The sequence below is a fragment of the Hibiscus syriacus genome, unplaced genomic scaffold, assembly GCF_006381635.1.
Source record: "Hibiscus syriacus cultivar Baekdansim isolate YM2019G1 unplaced genomic scaffold, ASM638163v2 tig00117034_pilon, whole genome shotgun sequence".
NCBI classification, from domain to species: Eukaryota; Viridiplantae; Streptophyta; class Magnoliopsida; order Malvales; family Malvaceae; genus Hibiscus; species Hibiscus syriacus.
The window spans coordinates 8,894,113-8,917,230 of NW_024063533.1; the positions used below are offsets into that span (position 1 = coordinate 8,894,113).

Consider the following 23,118-nt stretch of genomic DNA (forward strand, 5'->3'; position numbering starts at 1 on the left):
GTCACTAAATTCCACTGTTTCGGTTAAATCTGAAAAATTGCACCTTTCCAAACCAAACTTCTCTGATCCAAAATATTAAAATAATATTTCCAACCATTTTATAACATCCTTCAAATTTTTGTAAAGTTCCTATTCTATATGAAATTATCGATTCCTTACCGACTTTAACCTTTTCTAATTTTTCTTTACTAAAATTCAAATTCCAAAAGTATGATTTCCATAAAACTCCACTTTTAAGAGTAAACCATCTATTTATAGAATAAAATTCTTTTAAGGAAATTTATTATTTAATTCCTCAAAATTTTTCCCAATTTTCTATTTTGACCATCAAACTTTCCAAATTTTCATTTTGGTCACTGTCTAAATTTTTGGGGTATTACAATTCTCCCCTCCTTAAGAAAATTCGTCCTCGAATTTTAAAACTTTATATGAAAACCCTAACTCCCCTTTTATAAAGATTGCATTTTTCATTATAAATTTGAAACCTTAATTTAGGGTTGTACTGACTGGTAAGACATGCCCATGCCTTAACTATAAACTTCTTTTGCGATAGCTCAAGATAAACAAGTTGAGCCCGCGCATTTTGTGAGAACCTCTTTTGGTCTTGCCAACTTCTTGAATTCCAATTTTTTTCTCTTTACTTTAGGGATTTTGTGAAGATTATGCAAATCATTAGATTTTGAACTTGTTTAATCCAAATCTTCAACCTGATATGAAAATGTTATGGATATTATTTCTTCATATCATCCTCTTTTTCCCAAGTAACGTCCTCGACATTATGATTTTGCTAAATCACTTTGACTATAAGAATCGTCTAGTTACGTAGTTCTTTTATTTCTCGAGCCTGGTTTTTTTTTCATAAGTCAAATCTGGTCGGATCTCAATCTCCTCTGATGCAATGACATGTGAAAAACATTGTGTACTTTGACCAACTCTGGATCTCAATTACCTCCATAGTTAATGTTAACTGATAAGCCATCAGTCTAACTCTTTTTAATATCTCATAAGGTCTAATGAATCTTAGACTTAATTTTCCTTTGCGTTTTGGGCGCAAAATCTTTTTCCAAGGTGATACCTTAAGAAAAACTTTATCACCTTTATGAAATTCAATCTCTTTTCGCTTCAAGTCTGCATAAGACTGTTGCCGATCAAATATTATCTTGAGATTATCTTTACTTTATCCTCAACCTCTTTCAATAAATATGGGCCAACAAGATTACAATCTTTTAACTTGAACCCATTCAATGGTGTTTTTTATTTTCTCCCATATAAAACTTCATACGGAGTTATCTTGATACTCAATTAATAACTGTTATTGTAGGAAAATTCTACTAAAAACAAATACTTTTCTTTTGCCATGATTCCTTGGAATCAATCACACATGCATTCATCATATCCTCTAATATCTTAATAGTATTTTTTTTACTTACCATCCGTCTGTGAATGAAAGATCATACTGAAATTTAATCAAGTATCCAAAACTTTATGCAAATATTTCCAAAATCTTAAAGAGAACTTTGGATCCCTGTCAGATCTAATGAATACTGACATTCCATGTAGTCGAGCTATCTCCTTGATATACAAATCTGTATATTTATCTAATGCATAGTCCATTCACATCGAAATGAAATGTGCCGATTTAATTAATCGGTCACTATCACCCAAATGGAATCCTTTTTATTTGATGTCAAAGGTAGTCCATTAACGAAATCCATAATGACTCTTTACCACTTCCACTCTAGAAAAGAAATCAGTTGCAACAATTACGAAAGCACTTGATTCTCAGCTTTTACTTGTTGACATGTCAAACATGTAGCAACAAACTTAGTAATGTTTATTTTTTTTATTACTCGGTCACCAAAATGACTCTTTACATCTTGATACATTTTGTTCCCACTTGTAAGCATAGTCAGTGAACAATAATGTGCTTTAGAAAGAATATCTTTCTTCAACTCATCATTATGAGAAATACAAATTCTTCCTAAATAATTTCTATCAGAGTTGACTTCAAAGTCTTTATTCTCGCATTTGTTTCCACAAGTGAAATATTTTTTTCATCTCTCATTTTTTTCTCTTTTTCTTTTCTTTTTCATTTTCATTTTTTTTCTTCGTTTTCGTTTTCATTTTCGTTTTCATTTTCTATTTTTTTCTTTTTATTCTTTTTCTTCTTCTATTTCTTTTTTTTTTCTTATATATATATATATATATATATATATATATATATATATATAGCTCTTATGCCATATACCGAGACATCATGACTAAGAAAATCAACTTCTGATAGCCAAAACTCACACTTTGACAGTTTAGTATATAACTTTTTATCCTTAAGTATCTCAACCCAATACGAAGATGAACATCATGTTCTATACTTGTCTTCGAGTATACCAGAATGTCATCAATACAGACCACCTCAAATTAATCCAAGTAAAATTGAAATACTCGATTCATCAAATCTATGAATGCTATGAAAGCATTTTTCAAACCAAACGGCATTACTACGAACTCGTAGTGTCTATACCGTTTCCTGAAAACTATCTTTAGAACATCTTTAAGCTAATCAAACAAGTCATCAATCCTTGGAAGATGATACTTGTTCACGATAGTTACTTTGTTTAACTATCGATAATCTATGCATAATCACATATATCCATTTTTTTATAAACAATACGGGTTCACCCCAAGGTAAAATACTCGGTCTAATGCATCCTTAATCTAACAGTTCTTGCAATTGGTTCTTTATTCTCTTAACTCAATTACAACCATTCAATACGAATCCATAAATATAGGATCAATGCCTTGATAACAATTAATATTAAATTCCACCTCTCAATCTGGAAGTAACTCAATTAATAAATCTAAAAAGACTTATGGAGATTCCCAAATTATGGAAATATCATATGATCTTAATTCAGATACTTGAGTATCTATCAATATAGCTAGAAAAGCTATGTATCCTTTTTACATCTTCTTAATCATAACCATTGTTGATATCACTTTAGTGATAATTTCACTTTTTCATCAATCATTTACATTCTTAATTTCTCTACATTTTTCCAAATTAATCGCTTCTTGCGACCATTAACCGAACCTTAATGCAGAGACAACCAACTCAAGATCAAAATGATCTAAAACTCATTAATGATAATCTCATAATATTCATCGGTAACATAAGCTCCTGAATCTTTATCAGACATTTACTATTTGTCCGTCTAACACTTGTATTATGAACCATAAGTCTTCCCCTATAATATCACTCGATACCAAGTAGAATTGAATATTTCTACTTTGAAATTCCTTATTTCATTATTAAGGAAATATGCATAACTTTTCCATATCCAAAATAATATTTTTGAACCGTTGAAACATTTTCACTCTCAAATGAAAGTTTCAATGTTCACATCGTTCAACAAGAAAACTTGATAAATTTGTAGCAATAACTTCATAGCAGTTAATGCTAAAATCACACTAGCAAGCAAATTTACTATTTTTCTTCTCACTAGGAATCTGACACTTTTCAAGTCCTTGAGAATCCATCTCAATATAAACAATAATTCTTGTAACATGGAATGTTAGACAATCCATTTTCGCATATTTACCTTCACAAGGTAACTCTATCAAATTTTATGGATTTGATATCTATTCTCAATCTAACTCATAATCATTTGATTCACTAATAACTCAGCTTTCTGTAAACTTTTAGCGGACAACTTATTACTGCTTATTTATTTCTTCTTACTCAAATCAAAAATGCTTTAAACAATTTAATGCTTAGCTTAAATATTTCTCACTTATTTAAGCTTACATGAAAAAACCTTAGAATCATCACTAGATTCAGAAATCTACTCTGGATCCTCATTTGATTCGAGTTTTCTTGTCAGTCGTTCAAACTTTTTAATCGATTCTTACCATTCAAAAACTTCGTTAAAAGCTGGACATTTCTTCACCATGAATAGATGAAAATCCTTTATAACATCTACCCTTCTAAGGTGTTTTATATAAGTCATGTCGGTCTCTTTTTGTCGATTTCAATCTCGACATTCTTTTCAACATTTTCGACTTTCTAAATTTTGTCTTTAATTCCAACATCTGAACATAGTTAGAATCATCGTACTTTAGTAAAGTATAACTTTACTCCTAATAAGCATCATCACAGTATATATACAATTATCAGTAACTTTTGACATCCTAGTGGCATGTATACGTTTTTTAACTCAAAACAAACTCGGCTTAGTCCTAGAATCGGCTAAACCTGTAGCTTTGATGCCAATAAATGTAACACCCATAACTCGTATAATTATACCTATACAGATTATAGATGTTATCTGAATTTCTAAAACCATTTTCCTATTCAAAAGTGATTTAAAAATTTCCGTTCTTAGATTGGTAATTGATATTATAAAAATATCATATCATATAAATTATGTTTCGTTGTAACAAATTTAATTCAAAAGATTTTTTTATTATGAACAGTACACGTGAATAGTAAACCTTGTACAATGAAGAGTGGGGGAATCGATTCCTGTAGCAGGGAATCGATTCCTGTAGCAGGGAATCGGTTCCCTTAAGCATTCTAAAATTTTTCTTAAAACGTGGTTACTGTTCATTGCTATAGTACTGCTACAATACCTTCCAAAAATTACCTATAAAACTCATAAAAATTAACCTTTCATCACTATCTAGTTACCAATTTGTTTCCAAATTAATTCAACAAAACAAATTTAACATTATCAAATTACATGCCACTTTCTAAGTCAAATTCCATCATAGGATGTCTTACTGATATTGAAATATACTCCTCGATGCTTGATATCGTTTTGAATTCTTTAATCAATTACTGGCTTTTTACCTACGCGTGAAAACCATCACACGCTAAGTATAAACTTAGTGAGGCAATTAAAACAATATACAGTGCAATACAGTTCATGCATGAATTTCAATGACAAATTCAAAATGCCATAAAATCATGTTATTTTCATATCAAATATTTTACCATGATCAAAATAATATAAAATTTCTTACTATTTATCCCATAAGCTTGTAAGCTTATTTTACCAATATACTTACCATTTAATCCATAAGCTCGTAAACTTATTTTACCAATATATTTGCCATTATTCCATAAGCTCGTAAGCTTATTTGCATGGTTACCATATACACCGAAGTGTATTATAAACCTGCAGCTACTATATTCTATGGCATGCCAACTATACCCTATACCTCAATGACTTACTTGGGCTTATAGTCTATTTTTATTTGATCCATCCATGGCACAATATATTATCAATATTTAACATTGGGCAGTTCATACCCGAAATAATATTCATGGTAAAATATCACATTTTCCATAATCAATGTATTATAATTTCATGCTATAACATATCAATGTCATGTAAATTTATAAAAAATGACATAATATAATGCTGATATAAACAAGGTTGACTTATCACAAGTCTTCCTGATGATGTATAAAACATTCATATATAATGTCATGCATGTATTGTACTCACCTTGACACTTTATATCTTTCAAAATATGTGCCTCACTATTGTCCACAATATACCATTTTTATACTTGACTTGCTTCAATATCAAATCAATCATGATCTGTATAAATTACAAATTTATAACGATACATATGTTGGTATTGTACTAACATAAACATATCCCAAAATAAATTCCATAATCATACTTCAAACTATTCACCACCAATTACTTTAACACGTATTAATTCTTTTTAATATTGAAACCAACTTTTCCAATTTACTCAAAATGGTCCTTCACCATTTTACCACTTAAATTCTTAATACTAAAAATTTCAGCATTGAAATTATTATCATTCAAATGCTTTTACAAAGGTACAATTACATTTAAGTACCCTACTATTCAAATGTTGTACTTAAATCACAAAACTTTTCAAACTTCCAAAATAGTCATATTTCACATCTAACACTCATTTAAATTCCAAAACAGTAATTTCCAGCATAGTACATCAATTATAAAACACTTAGACAATAACCATCAATTTTCCATATTCAGACAATTCACACTACCTTTAAAGAATCAGTATTCTGTATTGATATACACACTGGAATTCAATTCCGTTTCTTCCCTTGAAAACTAGACTCAAATATGAATCTATCCATATAAATAAATCCTTCTAATTCATTTTATACAATTTATGGTGAATTTCCAAATTTGATCAACAAAATCTGTTTTGCAGAATCTGCTGTCCGATTTTTCTAACCTTTCCTTGGTTAAAAATTTATATCTCTTTGTATACACCTTGAAATTGATTCCCGTTTATTTTAAACAGAACTAGATCAATATATGAACATAATATATAAAAATAACCTCCAAATTATTTTTATATAATTTATGGTAAATTTCCAAGCCCACTGTAAAATTCAAAATTTAAACTATTTTCTTTAACCTCATCCCTAGTTTCTTCATCAATTTTTACAACCAATTCCTTAAAATCACTTAACTCTTCATAACCCATAAAACACAAGAAATCAACATCCCCTTCATCAACTCAAGATGAACTTGAACATGAACCCTAGTAATATTCATGTCAAAATGTAGAGAATTGAACGTAGAACATTTTTCCTAACCACACTGAGTCTAATTCTTAAGAAATAGCTTCAAAATTCAAACTAAAAATGTTTACCTTTCTTTCTTGAAAGTGCCAGCCCTTGGAGGAAGAAGAAGCTGGAAATGCTCATCCATGATTGATATTTAATGATAAATAAATCTATCACATGACAATATATATTATAATGACATTTTTTTTCCATTCAATAAGAAATTCCATTTTTACCCTTAATGAATCTTCATATTCACCATAAAACCAAGCCACTTGATCCATAATATATTTCAAAGTCAAAGATGAATTATGTTGACTTTGACTCACGAAATTGCCCATGAATTTTCAAAACTTGCATTTTAGTCACTAAATTTCACTTTTTCAGTTAAATCTAAAAATTTGCACCTTTCCAAACCAAATTTCTCTAATCCAAAATATTAAAATAATATTTCCAACCATTTTATAAAATCCTTCAAATTTTTGTAAAGTTCCCATTCGATATGAAATTATCGATTCCTTACCGGCTTTAACCCTTTCTAATTTTTCTTTACTAAAATTCAAAATCCAAAAGTATGATTTCCATAAAACTCCACTTTTAAGAGTAAACCATATATTTATGGAATAAAATTCTTTTTAGGAAATTTATCACTTAAGTCCTCAAACTTTTTCCCAATTTTCTATTTTGACCATCAAACTTTCCAAATTTCATTTTGGTCATTATCTAAATTTTTGGGGTATTATACAACGGTTCCCATCTAACTTCTCGAATTCTGGGGACTTAAATTTTGGGGGAAGAACCAAGGACTAGGCTGAGTTCTGCAACATCGACTCCAAGGTAGTCATGGTCTCCTTTAACTACCTTCATTTGGTCCTCCAATTGCTTGATTTTCTCCTCCATCTTCTTTGATTTATCATCTTCGTCCGAATCCGGTATATGGTAATAACCCTAATTGTTCTCAGGGTTAAATAAAGAGGACGAGGGCTTCACTTTTACAGCAGACGAGTCCCCTCGAAGTTCTGATAAGATTTCAGGTGAGACAACCACTTGCAGGGCAGGTGGTATAGTTACCCCTTCCGATGAACCTGCCCCAGGTGCACTTGTTTGATGTAGACCAGATAACTTGGCCACAATTTGATCATCCAAGGACTCTTTGTTTTTCATAATTGTATTCAGAGTACTCAGACTACTCTGATTTATCTTATCTTCTAGCTCTCTCTGGAGCTTCAACATGTTATCCTCGATCTGAGTAATTTTGGCTTCCATTTTCTTCTTTTTCAAGCGGGTGTTATGTGGATGGGATGTCTCCAACGTTTGAGGCGGTGTATCCAATATTTGCTCCTTTTGATGAGACATTCTTTTGTTAGTTAATGCGAATGCAAATAAAATAACAAAATGCAAAATATGTCTAAATGCATGATGCATGAAATACCCAAGGCATTGATCCAAAAATGTGTCTGTTATTATGAATAATCCTTATTGGGGACAAAAGTGATATGTCTGGAGAGACAAAAAACATTTTGATGGTATAGATCACGAACAGCCCCTGACAAGTTGAATCGTCTTCCGTCTTTTTTGTCACTGGTTGAATATCCTATCAAACCGTTCCGGCTCCTTTGGCTAAACTTGTGCCAGTGACGAGCTGCTTGCCCCAAAAAAAGGTCTCGAAGGACTGCATCTCTGACTTTCACTCCCTGCCGAGCTTGTTTCTAGCGAAAGTGCTATTGGAGCCCTCTATCCGAAGTTTATCGGCTTATTTATTGAATTCGTCAATAATGGTCTCCAGCTTAGCTAGAGTTTCTCCATCTTGTTCTCGTAATTTTCAAAAGGAATCTCCGGGTCAGTAACATTTTCCTCGTCTTGCCCCTGCAACTTTTGTCAGCTCAAAAAGTTAACGTTTGATGTGAATAATGTAAATCCCGGTCCATCCTAAGTCATAGCTGGACTTTTGAGCTTTCCATCTCTTTGTATTATAACCCCTTTATCCATTAATGAAAATTATTTATATTTAACGAACACGTTTTTTGTGGATCAACACCTCTTTTGAATGATGCAAATGATGAAAATAAAATAAAAAGGAACAAAAATGAAAAGAGTTAGTGAGGTAAAAATATTTAAATCATCCATGAAAATAAAAATCCTATCTTACATGATATCTACCACACATGCTTATTATTCCTATCCGGACATGATCTCTATCCCGCAAGTTGATTTTGAACCAGTCCTAATCGCATAAATTTCTAGTTCACATTCTTTGAACAGAAAATAAAGCAGGAATAAATAGCCTAGAGTTTGAAATGAGGCTTTGGGGTAAGCTCTAATTCCCTATAGTCTCCCGGTTTAGGTTATAAAAAAAGTACCAGAGTTCTCCTTGCTGGTGCCTCCTTAGGCTTGCTAGACCCTTAGTCCTAAGCCCATTACAAGCTTATGTGGACTAAGTTAAACTCGAGAGGATACATTCCCTTATGCCTATGCGGTGAATAAATTCACACAAAGACATAAGGTATATGAATCCCGAATGATACTTGCTAGGCCTGTGCGGAGAATAAACTCTCACGAAGGCGTCGCTTTCACTCCCACTTTAAAGGGTTCAGAGCTCGGGTATAGAGCTAGAGATAGAAACTTTTCAAAAATCTAAAATCATTGAAAAAATGTCAGTACAACTATTTATTTGAAAAGTAATCAAAGGTAAATAATTGGAATCGAATAAATAAATTAAAATTACAATTTACTATTTTCACATAAAAAGACAACCGAAAATTAATTATGATCTGTGTTTTACCAGAGATATGTCGGGCTCGGGAGTCGGTTACAGTCAAGGAAGAATTATCACCCTTGAACTGCCCTTTCGGTACCATTTAATTTATCGGCTGCCTTAATTGTGAAAATTAAAATTAAAATTTAAAAATTCGATCATAATTGTTTACCTTTCGATCAATTAAAATTATCTTAAAAAAGATCTTAAATAAAGTAAAAAAACAATCAAAGACAAAGAGTTAATATTAAAATAAATAAATAAAAAAAAGAATGAAAGAAAATTCAAATGCAAGAAAACATAAAATAATAGCTAAAAAATAAACAAAGATAAAAATGCAAAAAAAAAATCAATACCAGATCATATGACAGGAAATATTGATCTCTTGGAGGAATATAGTGAAAGCAGCTTACCAGTTTCTATCAAAATAGCAGATGGCTCTCTTACTACAGTCAAAGGGAGTGGTTCTGTTACATTAAACAAAAATCTACTACATAATGTCCTCTATGTTCCTAGACTTGCATGCAATTTGTTGTCAGTCAGCAAATTAATTAAAGATTTTGGTTGTAATGTTGTGTTTGGTATTGGTGGTTGCATTTTTCAGGCACAGGGCTCGAAGAGGGTGATTGGCAGTGCTAGGCTGGGCAAAGGATTATACACCCTTGGAGGTAAAGCATCTCATAATCATGCCTTATCCAGTGCTATTAGGAAACCAATTTTATCTTCTGATCTCAATACCAATAAAATTATGTTATGGCACTCTAGATTAGGTCATCATAATTTTTTCTATCTTTCCAAAATGTTACCGAACTTATTCATTAATAAATATCCATCTTTGTTTTCTTGTGAAATTTGTCAAATGGCTAAACACACCAGAAAACCATATATCCCAGCCAAATTTGAACCAACACCACCTTTTTCCATCATCCATAGTGACATTTGGGGCCCTTCTCCTGTCAAAAGTATTTTTGGGTATATGTGGTTTGTGTCTTTTATAGATGATTACTCTAGGACAACATGGGTTTTCTTAATGAGAGAAAAATCTGAGGTTTAGTTTCTCTTTAAAAGTTTTTATCAAAAAGTTGAAACCTAATTTGACACAAAAATCAAAATTCTAAGGAGTGACAATGGGAGTGAATATTTGAATAAAACTCTTGGGTATTTCTTTAAGGAAAAAGGCATTGTTCACCTTACTTCTTGTGTCAACACACCTCAACAAAACGGGGTAGCAGAAAGGAAAAATAGACATCTTCTAGAGGTTACTAGGTCTCTTATATTTGCTGCTAATGCTCCTAAGTATCTTTGGGGGAAGCTCTTCTTATAGCCACTTACCTCATCAATAGAATGCCAAGTAAGACCTTAGATTTCAAAATTCCTACTAAGGTTCTGTTTCAGCTGTATCCCCGTTTTAAACATTTAAACTCAAGTCTTTCTCCTCGGGTGTTTGGGTGTACAACCTTTGTTCATATCCACAACAGAGGGAAATTAGATCCTAGGTCCATAAAGTGTGTGTTCTTGGGCTATTCTTCGAGTCAGAAGGGTTACAAGTGTTACTCATCTTCCACAAAAAAGACCTATGTCTCCTTTGATGTTACAGTTTTTGAAAACCAACCTTATTTTTCAGGAACAGAAATTCAGGGGGAGAGTTACAAGGAATTTCAGCCTGTTCAAACCGATATTTCTTTACAGCCTATTAGTTACAAGGAATTTCAACCTATTCAAATCGATAGTTCTTTACAACCTATCCTTTCCTTACCTATTATTGTCTCTCCAAAGCCGGCTAGCACTATCCCAGTTCCTAGGGAGGGTGATGGGAATAACTTAAATAACTCTGATGAATTACCTTCCTCCTTATCTCAGCACTCTAGTCCGTGCAAAACACCTTCCACCACTACAAAAAATGCACCTAACAATGACCCTGAAACCATAACTCCCCAACCGAAACAACTCAGTGTTTACTCAAGAAGAAGGAAAGATGTTGCTGAAGAAATCAGTCAGCCTAGCATTTGCCAAGAACCAGATTCGGATCCTGTTGCAACTGAAACAGAAGGTAATGATGGTTACTAAGAGGCTACTACTGTTGATCTTGATGACTTTCCTATTGCTATTAGGAAGGGGGTAAGAAAATGCACTGCTCATCCCATAAATAAGTATGTTGCATATGGGAAATTACAGTCTAATTTCAAGGCCTTCACTGCCAGCATTAACACTGTGAAAATCCCAAGAAATGTGACAGAAGCATTTCAATCTCCTGAGTGGAAAAAGGTTGTGGAAGAAGAGATAAAAGCGTTGCAAAAGAATAAGACATAGAGTTTGACAGATTTGCCAAAAGGGAAAAGAGTTGTTGGATGCAGGTGGATATTCACAGTCAAATATCATTCGGATGGGAGTGTGGAAAGATACAAGGCAAGGCTGGTTGCTAAAGGTTTTTCTCTGTCCTATGGCATCGACTACCAGGAGACTTTTGCACCGGTTGCAAAATTGAATACCATCAGAATATTGTTATCAGTAGTTGTTAACATGGACTGGAAATTGCATCAGCTGGACATAAAGAATGTTTTTCTGAATGGGAACCTTGAAGAAGAGGTATACATGGAGGTCCCCCCCGGATTAGAAGGAAAGGTCACTAAGAAAACTGTGTGAAAGCTCAATAAATCCTTATATGGCTTAAAACAGTCAACTAGGGCTTGGTTTGATCGATTGCTAAGGCTATGACACAGAATGATTTCAAACAAAGCCAAGCGGATCACACATTATTTAGAAAAATTACAACGAGTGGTAAGATAACCCTCCTAATTGTCTATGTAGATGATATGATTATAACTGGCAGTGATATAGAAGAAATAGAAAAGCTAAAGATGAATCTTGCAAAGGAGTTTGAAAACAAGGATTTAGGGAGTATGAGGTATTTCCTGGGTATGGAAGTTGCAAGGTCCGAGGAAGGGATGGTCATAAACCAGCGTAAGTATGTTTTGGATCTTCTTGCAGAAACTGGGATGCTCGACTGCAAACCAGTTGAAACTCCAATGGAGCCAGGCTTGAAATTTTGCAAGGAAAGGACAGGAAATCCAGTAAACAAGGAAACCTACCAAAGGTTAGATGGGAACTTAATCTACCTTTCACTGACCAGGCCTAATATTGCATACTCAGTGAGCATTGTCAGCCAACATATGAGTGATCCTCGAGAAGAACATTTGGAAGCTGTTAACAAAATTTTAAGGTTCTTGAAATTTACCCCAGTAGCTGGACTTATATTTAGAAAAAATCAAGACAGGACAGTGAAGGTTTATACGAATGCAAGCTGGGGAGGTGAATTAACTGATAGAAGGTCAGTTAGTGGCTATTGTACCTACGTTTGGGGTAATTTAGTGACTTGGAGAAGTAAGAAACAAGTTGTTGTCTCTAGAAGTAGTGCTGAGTCAGAGTTTAGAGCAATGGCTCTCGGAATATGTGAAAGAATGTGGATTAAAAGACTGCTCACAGAACTAGACTTAGATGACAAGAAGAATTTTGAGATTTTTAGTGACAGTCAATCAACTATGAGTATAGCAAAAAACCCCGTGCATCATGATAGAACGAAACACATTGAGATAAACAAACATTTTATTTACGAGAAGGTCAACAATGGAGTTGCAAAACTACAGTACATTCCGACGAAGAAACAACTGGCAGATATCTTCACCAAAGCCCTTCCACGAGTGACTTTTGATGAGATGTCATTCAAACTGGGTATATACAACAGTTTGAGGGGGAGTGTAGGATTTATAGAAATGAGTTGTCAATCCCTTAAGTTAAGAGATTCTGTAATTATTTTCTGTTTTTCAATCCCTTATTTCAAGGGATTACATCTCCTAGTATTAGTTTCCTTTCTTAAAGTTTCCTAGTTTAGAGGCATAATTTGTATATAAATATGTAATATGTTCTACTGAATGTACACAAGAATAAAAATAACAGACTTGTCTGTTTTCTACAGTTTATTTTCTACACAGTCTGTTTTCTATACAATTAGTACTAAAGATACCGAATAAATGTGAATGAGCCTAACCTTCCAAGTTGATGAAATTACATTTTGTTCTTACCTGAACTGGGAGGTATAGCTTGAATTCTGGTGGTAGCTCCTCTTCTGAGTACAAGTGATCGGAGAAATATATCCTACGTAGTCGGCAATTTGCATGTACCTGAACACGCAGGGTCTCAATATAATTAGTTCCATAGGCCCTTCGTGTATAATCAGCCAGATTCAACTGAATTTGTTTCCACCCCTCTTCCAATCTCAGTGGCATGGTACATATACATGGCTTTACTCGAGTGACAGCCTAGAAATGCAAATAAAGTTGAAAGCACAGTTAATTAACAACAATAATATGAAATACATGCTTTTCAGAGCATATCCGTAGAAACTAAGTTACTCGGACTCAGGTGTGATGATTTTGGGTATATGTACAGCGTGTCTGTGTGTAAATATACGTACGCGTAGAGTATAACCTTACAAGTCTTAGAGACTTTGTAATTAATATTCTACTACTTATAAAACTTGTACTCTATGTCTTATCTAAGTAGAAGTTTAGATAGACTTCTATCTAGGTAGGTTAATACCTAATAGCACTCTAAGATTGTAGTTACAGTAGGACATCTCTACTGCTGTTGTAAACTGCCTATTTCAATAGGCCTAACCTTTGATATTCGACTAAGAGAAAATCAGAGAATAAAAATTCTACAGAAAAATTCTTTCGCCTTTTAGTTTAGTTATCTACAGAATGTATAATATAAGCTTAAAATATATAATTACAAAAATATACTAAAAAAGTAGTCCAGTTTATGTACAAACACATGCAATTTGTTTTGGTCAATATGCCTAATTTCCTTATGACCCCGTATCAATTGTTGAATACTATTACTCAATTATTAAGAAGAAGAGAGTTCAATACCATACACTTTCTACCTTTAAGTCACCTAGGTGCACCTGGCGTGTGCCTAATCAAATAAGCCTTAACCTTCACCTTTTCCCTTGCCTGAAAGGGTCTAAAAGGAGTTTTTGTCATCTAGCCCATAACCAAAGATCTATTTAATCATCTTGGAAATCGACGATATAGCAGGAAATCAATATAAAAAAACAGTGTCTAGTTTTGGTAAGTGAAATGGTGTCCATCCGTGATCCATCCTTCATTGTCTATCATCAGGGCACACATGACACAACCCATTGACAGAATATTAACACAACTCCATTTTCATCTCAACCCATATATACCTGCCCGAATGATAGAAAGTGTGCATATAACGAAGGCTTTTAAACACCAGACTATTTGTTAATCATAATATATTTCCCGACAAAATTCGTATCGATAGAAACAAGCCACATTTCAGTCTTACATAATAGATACAAAAACGTGACAACAACGATACAATCTAAACACAACAATTCTCCCAGGCGCACAATAGAAAGAGAGCTTATAGACCAAACTCTAAATTGACCACTGTATATCAATTTGCTAATTCATAACTAACAGAAGGCATATACTGATATCTTATAATACTAAAACTAGGCAAATATCGATAGAATAACAACCTAATAGATCGAGTAATGCTACTTTCCGAATCAAATTTGAATCAACAATCCAATCTCTCAAACACAGCATGTAATTATCACAAATTTCAACAATACATCCAACTAAATCATGGGTGATTCTTAAAAATTCATGGACTTAAACCACTAAATTGTTATGGAACTATCTAAATACAATTGAAATTACATGATGTAAACATGCGTATAGTACAAGAAAAATTAACAAACATACTTGAAATTTAGAAGCACGGATGTTCTTATCATCAAGAACTTGAATCTCCACAGAGAAATATTTCTTCAAGTTTTTAACAATCATAACCAAGAATGGAAGTTTAATACCAAGCGTTGCAGAAGGGTCAGCTGGGCAAGTGATAAACGTGGAATGAATATTTGATCCAATTATTTCCAATACATTCGATTGAATGTCGTCATCATGAGTTCGTTTAACATGCCCATTTTCAACTGTAAAACAATCCCCGATAAGTTAAAAATGTAAACTTCAACTAACAAAATCGGCTACACTTTAAATCAAGTAAAATCAACCTACAAAAGAACCAGCTAAAAATTAAAAACCATGCAATTTAATGGTGAGGAAAAAAAGGTTTCCTTTATATATGATTTTACTGACCTTCTTTATCCCAGATCTGAAGAGGTTTGCTCCTGTAAAAGACAAAAATTAAAAATTAAAAAGCACAGAGATGAACAAATAATACTCAAAAAGGGAAATATTAGTACATCCTAAGGAGAAATTGAAAGATTAGAAGCAAACCCTAGGCTGTATAAGATTGAAAGAAACCCAGATTGAAAAGTGTTATTGAACATGTTCAAAATCGAAGGGTTTTTTTTTCTTTGCCTTTTTTTTCAGGGCGATGGGAGCCGATGTTGAAACATCCCTTCAAAAAAATTAAGGCTTAAATTAAAAAAGAGTAAATTACATCATATACCACCAAACTTTACGCATTATATCATTTATATCATTGAACTTTTAATTTTGTTAATTGTAAAACTGAACTTTGCTGCTTCAAAGGTTTGCACCAAATTCGGTCGAAAGCCGATGATTCTAGCGGCTTCTGTATCTTTCTTGGTCGGAGAGGCCTTGAGTGCCAGTGCTCAGAACCTCTAGATGCTTATTATCGGGCTTGTGCTCCTTGGCATTAACGTTGTCTTTGATAACGAGGTTTGATTGGATAAAAATCGTACATATTGTTTTTGAATTGCGTCTTCCAGTGACTGATAAAATTGATTATACAGGTAGTTCCATTGTTCCTGTCAGAGATAGCCCCTGTCCAACATCGTGGAGCCGTCAATATTATCTTTCAGGTGTTTTTCCCAAAAAATCTCTTGTGACCGGTATATTTACCGATCTAACACCGGTCATACTATATTTCCCGATCTAATACCCTTTGCAGTAAGGCGCGCCCCCTGCAGCGCGTTATACACTAATTTGGCGCCACGTGGGATAAGGCGCCCCCTGCGACGCGCATTATGCTGACATGGATACACGTGGGTAAGCGCAGCCCCTGGGGCGCGCCTTACGCCATGTAGGGTATAGCGCGGGTCAGGGGGCCGCGTCTGACCTTTATAATTATATATAGCGCGGGGCAGGTACCGCGCCTTGTATAATTGTTACAACTTTTCTCGGCTATAAATATTCTTCTCCCCCAGGTTAAGTTCCTCACATCTCTCCTCTCAACTTATAAATTAATACAACAATTCCGCCAGCGAGTCAATAATTCTGACAATTTTCTCATATTTTATTCAGAAGTTCGTGCGATTTTTTGTTATAAGGTAATTTTGTGATAATATTTTTATTATATTTATTGTTTATTATGATTATTTGAAAAAAATATTATACTAATTATTGTCAATTAATTTCTGTGTTTGTAAAATTAGAAAGCAGGAATATACGTCGAAATAGTTTTACGGTACAAGTAATAATATAAAATTATATTATTTAAATTATTTACGTTTATGTGTAAAAAATTTATTTTGTTATATTTTCGTTCATATATTATTTATTTAATCAGCATTGTTTCAGTTGTTTTTTTTTTTGCATATATAATATTGTCGCACTTTTAAACTCAAAGAATGGCGCGACTTTCAGCTATTGCTTATTATGATAGTGAAATTCGAGAAGATGAAACCGAAGTTGTTTTCGTATCAAATGAGCGTGTTAAAATATCATTGAAGAGAAACATAACTCTTGAGGAGCTGATAACGAAGATTTCGAGGAAGATTCATGTTGGAAGTAGTAGAAGAATGGCGTCGTTGCAGTACAGATTTCCAACATCATTGTTGCCATTAACTTATACAGCGTTTGAACTTTTGAACAATGATGATGTTGAAATGATGGTTGAAGCTCAAAGTAATTATTCAGAAGCCGATATTGAGATGTATGCAAATTTTATTTAAGTGTGTGTCGTTCGGGGTCAATCATTAAGCTCCCACTATGGGCTGGCTGAACAAGTTGATCAAGTTGACAACCCGACGACAGTAATGTGTAATGATTTTAATGCCATAATGGGGAGACATTCATCCGCAACTCCTTACGATATGTACCGAGGTGGGTCGACGAACAATCTGTATGGCAACATCACGTCCAGTTCAAGGGGAAGACATTCATCTGTAAATTCGTTTGACCTTAATATAGAGATGCCATCGACGCAACCATCTGTGTAGTTTCCATTTAACACGATGGCTTCAAGCTCCAGGGGGAGGCATTCGACTACGAGCTTTTTCGATCTGAATGTCGATATGCCTTCCAGTTCAAGGGGAAGGCGTGCAAGTAGTAGGTTCTTTGACCTAAATGTGGAGAGCATGGAGGAACCATCATCTCCACCAGAAGAACCGTTTCGTGAGCCTGGTGCGGATGGTGCTGAGACTGGACTATTCATTCACCCAGAATTACCACAATTCAACTCCGATGATGATGATGATGTGGATGAAGTTCCAGCAAATGTGACACAAACTGACCCTCCAACACACATTTATGAAGTTGATTATGGTGCAATGTATGGATCAGAATTTGCGGATATGCCTCATCTCGGTGACTATGGATATTACTCATCAATAAATAATGGTGAGTTATATTTAGGCATGGAGTTTTCAAGCAAAGAAGAAGTGATGATGGCTATAAAAAATTAAAAAATTTGTAATTCTGTTCAATCGAGAGTTGACCGCTCCACGACAAAAAAATATGTATGCTACTGTGCCCGACACGAAAACGGATGTAATTGGATGGTTCGCGTATTGAAAAGGAAGAGAAAAACAACAGATGGGAACTAACAGTATACAACAGTCCTCACACATGTTGTGCTGGAGGGGTCAACCAAGATCATCCCAACTTGGACTCTAAAGTGATATGCCAAGCCATCATGCCCATGGTAAAAGCAAACTCTCATATAGCTGTTGCTGTGTTGATTTCAGCTATGCAATCGTAGTATGGGTACACTGTCTCCTATAAAAAAGCTTGGTTGGCAAAACAAAATGCCATTGTCAAACTTCATGGCGAATGGGATGCATCTTATAATGAACTTTCAGGCTGATTTAGGCTGGTGCGGAGGTTGAATCCTAGGACAATTGTGGACTTCGAAACCTCCTATGCATACCATAATGATCGAGTTCTCCGCGATCGATGGCAATTATACCGGGTTTTTTGGACTTACCCACAGTGCGTTAATGTTGTCAAATACTGTAAGACTGTGGTCCAGATCGACGAGACTTTCTTGTATGGAAAATACAAGCAAGTTTTATTATTGGCAGTTGTCCAAGATGGCAATCGCAACATTCTTCCAGTTGCTTTTTCTCTTGTCGAAGGAGAAGATACATATTCTTGGGCTTTTTTCCTTCGAAATTTACGTGCACGTGTTATCGCGAGGGAAAACATCTGTGTTATTTCAGATCGTGGAGCTGGGATCAAAGTAGCAATGGAGTCTTTGGGTCCAATGTGGCAACCACCCTTTGTCCAACGTAGGTATTGTCTCTGATACATTGCTGCAAACTACCATGGAAGGTACAAGAATAATGATGAGCGTCAATTAATTGTGCGCATGGGTAAGTGAAACTGATGTAGTTTGTTTTCTTTCGATCGTTTTAATTTTGTAAAGAATGCAAGTTAGTAAGTTATACATTTTTTGATCAGGTTACAAACTACTTCCTCGAACGTTTGAATCAATGCTTCAAGATTTACGAGCGAAGAAAGATGAAGGATACAATTACATCATCCTCATCGATAAAGAAATGTGGACGAACACATATGATGGTGGATATCGATACAGACACATGACAACCAACTTGGCAGAGGCAATCAATTCAACTTTAAAGGGTGCACGTCACTTACAGTAGAGGCTTTGGTGAAGACTACATATTTTCGTTTGGGGCGCTTTTTGCGAAGCTCGAGGGACAAGCTCAAACCTAGATGCAAGACGGTCATATCTATCACCCTAGATTAGTTGCAGATCTACAGAAAAAAATTTCTGCATCAAATGGAATGTCTGTAACAAGCTTCTCTAGAAGGCATGAAATGTTTCGTGTCACAGAGTTGTCGCGACCTCTTCAAGGGATTGAAGCTGTGTCGTTAAGAGTAAATCTAAGGGACAGAACGTGCGACTGCGGGTTTTTTCAAGCTCTTAAGTATCCATGCTCTCATGTGATAGCAGCTTGCTCGCATACACGTCAAGACTATAACCATTTTGTGGATCCTGTATACCTACTATCTGAACTTTTTAATGTATACAAATTTGAGTTTCCCCTAATAGGTAATGACAAAGACCCTGATGAGGTTCAAGATTGACTTCCGATTGTACCAAATTCGAGTTTATTGAGGGAGCGTGGTCGTCCAAAATCCAATCGAATTCATTGCGATATGGATATTCGAGAAAGATCTAGACAAGACAGAAGATGTGGGCATTGTAGAAACCCAGGACACACTAGAAAAACATGTCCACTTCTGTTGCCATCAAGTAACAATTGATGAGGAAATGATGTATTTGTTTATCAAATAATAATTCTTGTACTTTAATTTGCATTTACTTCAAGTTAATGTCATTCGATAATCGCTGATGAAGATTAAAAAAACGATACAATAATACGAGATTGGACGTTTGCGTTATATGTGATTATAATAAAAAAGATAATAAGTGACAAACTTAAGAAAGTTATCGAACAATTTGGTATTTCAAAATAATTTTAAATACAACAAACTTACCCCTGCGCCGCGCTATACCCTTAATTACCAACCTGCCCCACGCCATACCCACGTGTATCCATGTCAGCATAAGGTGCGTCGCAGGGGGGGCGCCTTACTGCAAAGGGTGTTAGATCAGGAAATATAGTCTGACCGGTGTCAGATTGGTAAATATACCGGTCACCGGTGATTTTTTGGGGAAAACGCCTCTCTTTCAACTCTTTGCAACCATAGGGATACTTTTTGCAAATCTGGTCAACTATGGCACATAAAAAATGCACCCTTATAGATGGAGAGTGTCTTTGGGGCTTGCCGGCATCCCGAACACCATTTTGTTAATAGGTTCTTTGATCACCACCAAGGCACCAGTGAGCCTGGTTGAGCGTGGAAAAGAGTCTATGACGCACGCAATGCTGCAAAAGATTAAGGGTGTCGAGGATGTCAAAGCGGAGTTCCAACAAATTGTGAAGGCTAGGGAAATTGCCCGGGAGAGAAGCATCCCTTCAAGGAACTCATGAAACGCAACAACATTCCCCCTCTGATTATTGTCGTGATGCTTCAAGTTTTTCAACAGTTTACAGGGATCAATGCCATCATGTTTTATGCTCCTGTCTTGTTGCAAACTGTTGGATTCAAGAATGACGCTTCGTTGTTGTCCTCGGTGATAACCAGACTCGTAAATACTTTCAGTACTTTGGTCTCGGTGGGTTCGGTCGATAAGTTTGGTAGGAGGGGCTTACTTCTTCAAGCCTGTGTTCAGATGTTTGGAAGGCAAGTATGCATCATTTTTTAACATGTATGTATGTCCTAATCTGCTACCGTGTTGACTTGTTATGTATGTGATATCTACAGATTGCAATTGGAGCAATTCTTTTACACAACCTGCACGCCACAAATTCACTAACAAAAAACCTAGCTATTATCATTGTGGTACTGGTGTGTTTGTATGTAATGGCTTTTGCTTGGTCATGGGGTCCTTTTGGTTGGCTGGTACCCAGTGAAACATTCCCTCTCGACAAAAGAACAGCTGGATTTGCGTTCGCGGTTAGCTCCAACATGTTTTGCACCTTCATCAGAGCTCAAGCATTCTTGTCCATGTTGTGTCATATGTGCACTATGTTTTTAGCATTGAAAATCTTTAATTCTGAAATCCGTACCACGAATCGATCAATAAAAATTAGTAAAGGTAATGCAAAATAACCACATTGGCATGTAATGTGCAGAGGCTCAAACATGAAGCACAAAAAGATTGATTACCCATGGAATCAGTTTTGTAGTACGTAACGTTTCCTGTAAGGAAAATCGAAATAAAAAGCGATTGTCCATTTAGGAATGATCTAGAGAGTCATGTTGGATTCAGGTTTTAGGTCCGATCATGTCAGGTCAGATTTTAGGTCCGATCATGTCAGGTCAGATTAGGTCAAATCAAATACGAGTTATGTCAGTCCAATTCAAAGGTTTGACTCGGATCATGTCAGCTCTAAATCAACTCGAGTTCGGGTCATTTTTAGATTGATTTAAATCAGATTCAGTTCGAATTCGAGTCGAGTTAATTTTAGGTTTCACAATTTATAATTATAGATTACAATTTATAAATATAAAAAATAAACATATTATTGTAAGAGTAAACTACATTAGATACCATCAAACTTTAACTGTTGACTCGTTTATATCACAAAACTTTCAATTTTCTTTATTTTAGCACTAACGTTTATTTTTAAGTATAATTATGTCACTCCGCCGTTAATGATCGAGAGTTAACTCGGTTGAAAACCCACCATCGGATGCTAAGTTATTTAGCAGGGCACACGCTGTCGCGACTCAGTTGCTTTTTGATCTATCTCCTTGTTTTAAGCTTGGGTCTTGGCTGCTAATCAAGCTATTCTCGATTCTACTTCGAACCAACCAAGCTGTAATAAACTTCATGTGATTGATTTTATTATTGGGCAAGGAGGGCCGTTGATAAATATTCTCCACGCGCTATTTGAGTGTGGGAATGGGAAACTTGCAATGGTAAAGATCATTATTATCGCTGATAATGGTAAAGATCATTAACGACGAAGTGACATAGCTTCACTTAAAAGTAAACGTTAGTGTTACAATTGGTAAAATTGAAAGTTTAGTGGTATAAACGAGTTAATACTTAAAATTTGATGATATCTGGTATAATTTACCCTTAATTTAATAATCATAGTTAATCATATACCTAAAATAATAATAAAAAATATTTTTTCACACTATAATATCATAAATTCTTAATCTCACAACTTCATCAATTGTAACTTACAAGTTAGGTAAAGATCAAGTTGGATCAATATTGGATCAATTAAATAATAAGTCATATCATTTACAACTTGAGTCAATTATAAGTCAGGTTTATAATAAGTTAGGTTGATAACATGTTGATTAATATCAATTATTTACCAGGTTAATCTTCGGTGTAGATTTATATCAGGTCAAATGCAGATCAAGTTCGATTATCAAATTATCATGTTCAATTTGAGTGCAGGTCGTTTGCATGTTGGGTGCATGTCATTTAGATCCAAAATTATCAAATCTAACTCGAGTTTAGGTCAACACTAACTTAAACACGAATCAATTTTAAATCACCACCACCTCAAGTCACAAACAATTCTAACTCATTTTTTTACGTCCCTGGTTATTTACAAGGACAAAACTTTACAATAGGATTGCCTAGCATCCTTGACCCCACATTTTTTGGTTTAATTCCACTTTAGCCCCTGACAATTTAAACTTTATGCAAAATAAACCTTCTATTTCTAAATTTTTGGCTTAACTACATTTTAGGTCCATAGACAATTTACCTCCATTATCCTATTCTAGTTTCACCCTGATTATCTGAGTTCTCATCTTTTTTTATTTTTAAATTATAAAACATGCAAAATTTCCCCACCCCAAATCAAGGGCTAAACTTCCTATTTAATTTATGATGTAAAATTGAGAACCAAGTTGCTTCTTTTTAATATTTCTAGATGCTTTTACGAACCCAAAAAAAAAAGAATGACAAATTC

The 23,118-nt window shown here is 34.5% G+C and overlaps 1 protein-coding gene and 1 pseudogene across 1 annotated transcript; one reads left to right on the forward strand and one right to left on the reverse strand.

Moving 5' to 3' along the window:
* Positions 1-13,348: 13,348 nt before the first annotated feature.
* LOC120196436 (cilia- and flagella-associated protein 20-like) lies at positions 13,349-15,758 on the reverse strand. The gene is made up of 4 exons (XM_039198243.1): positions 15,671-15,758; positions 15,530-15,561; positions 15,134-15,363; positions 13,349-13,654 (listed from the first exon to the last, which is right to left on the reverse strand). The coding sequence occupies exons 1-4, from the start codon at positions 15,721-15,723 to the stop codon at positions 13,379-13,381; spliced, it is 591 nt and encodes a 196-aa protein (XP_039054174.1). The 5' UTR covers positions 15,724-15,758; the 3' UTR covers positions 13,349-13,378.
* A 12-nt stretch (positions 15,759-15,770) lies between these two features.
* LOC120196543 lies at positions 15,771-21,286 on the forward strand (annotated as a pseudogene).
* Positions 21,287-23,118: the final 1,832 nt, after the last annotated feature.

Bases quoted from the DNA above. Each gene is read 5' to 3' on its own strand.
- LOC120196436 (XM_039198243.1), bottom strand. From the start codon at position 15,723: ATGTTCAATAACACTTTTCAATCTGGGTTTCTTTCAATCTTATACAGC. The intron at 15,364-15,529 runs GTCAGTAAAATC...ATTGTTTTACAG, and splicing joins TCAGATCTGGGATAAAGAAG to TTGAAAATGGGCATGTTAAA. The intron at 13,655-15,133 runs GTATGTTTGTTA...TTGCATTTCTAG, and splicing joins TCCGTGCTTCTAAATTTCAA to GCTGTCACTCGAGTAAAGCC.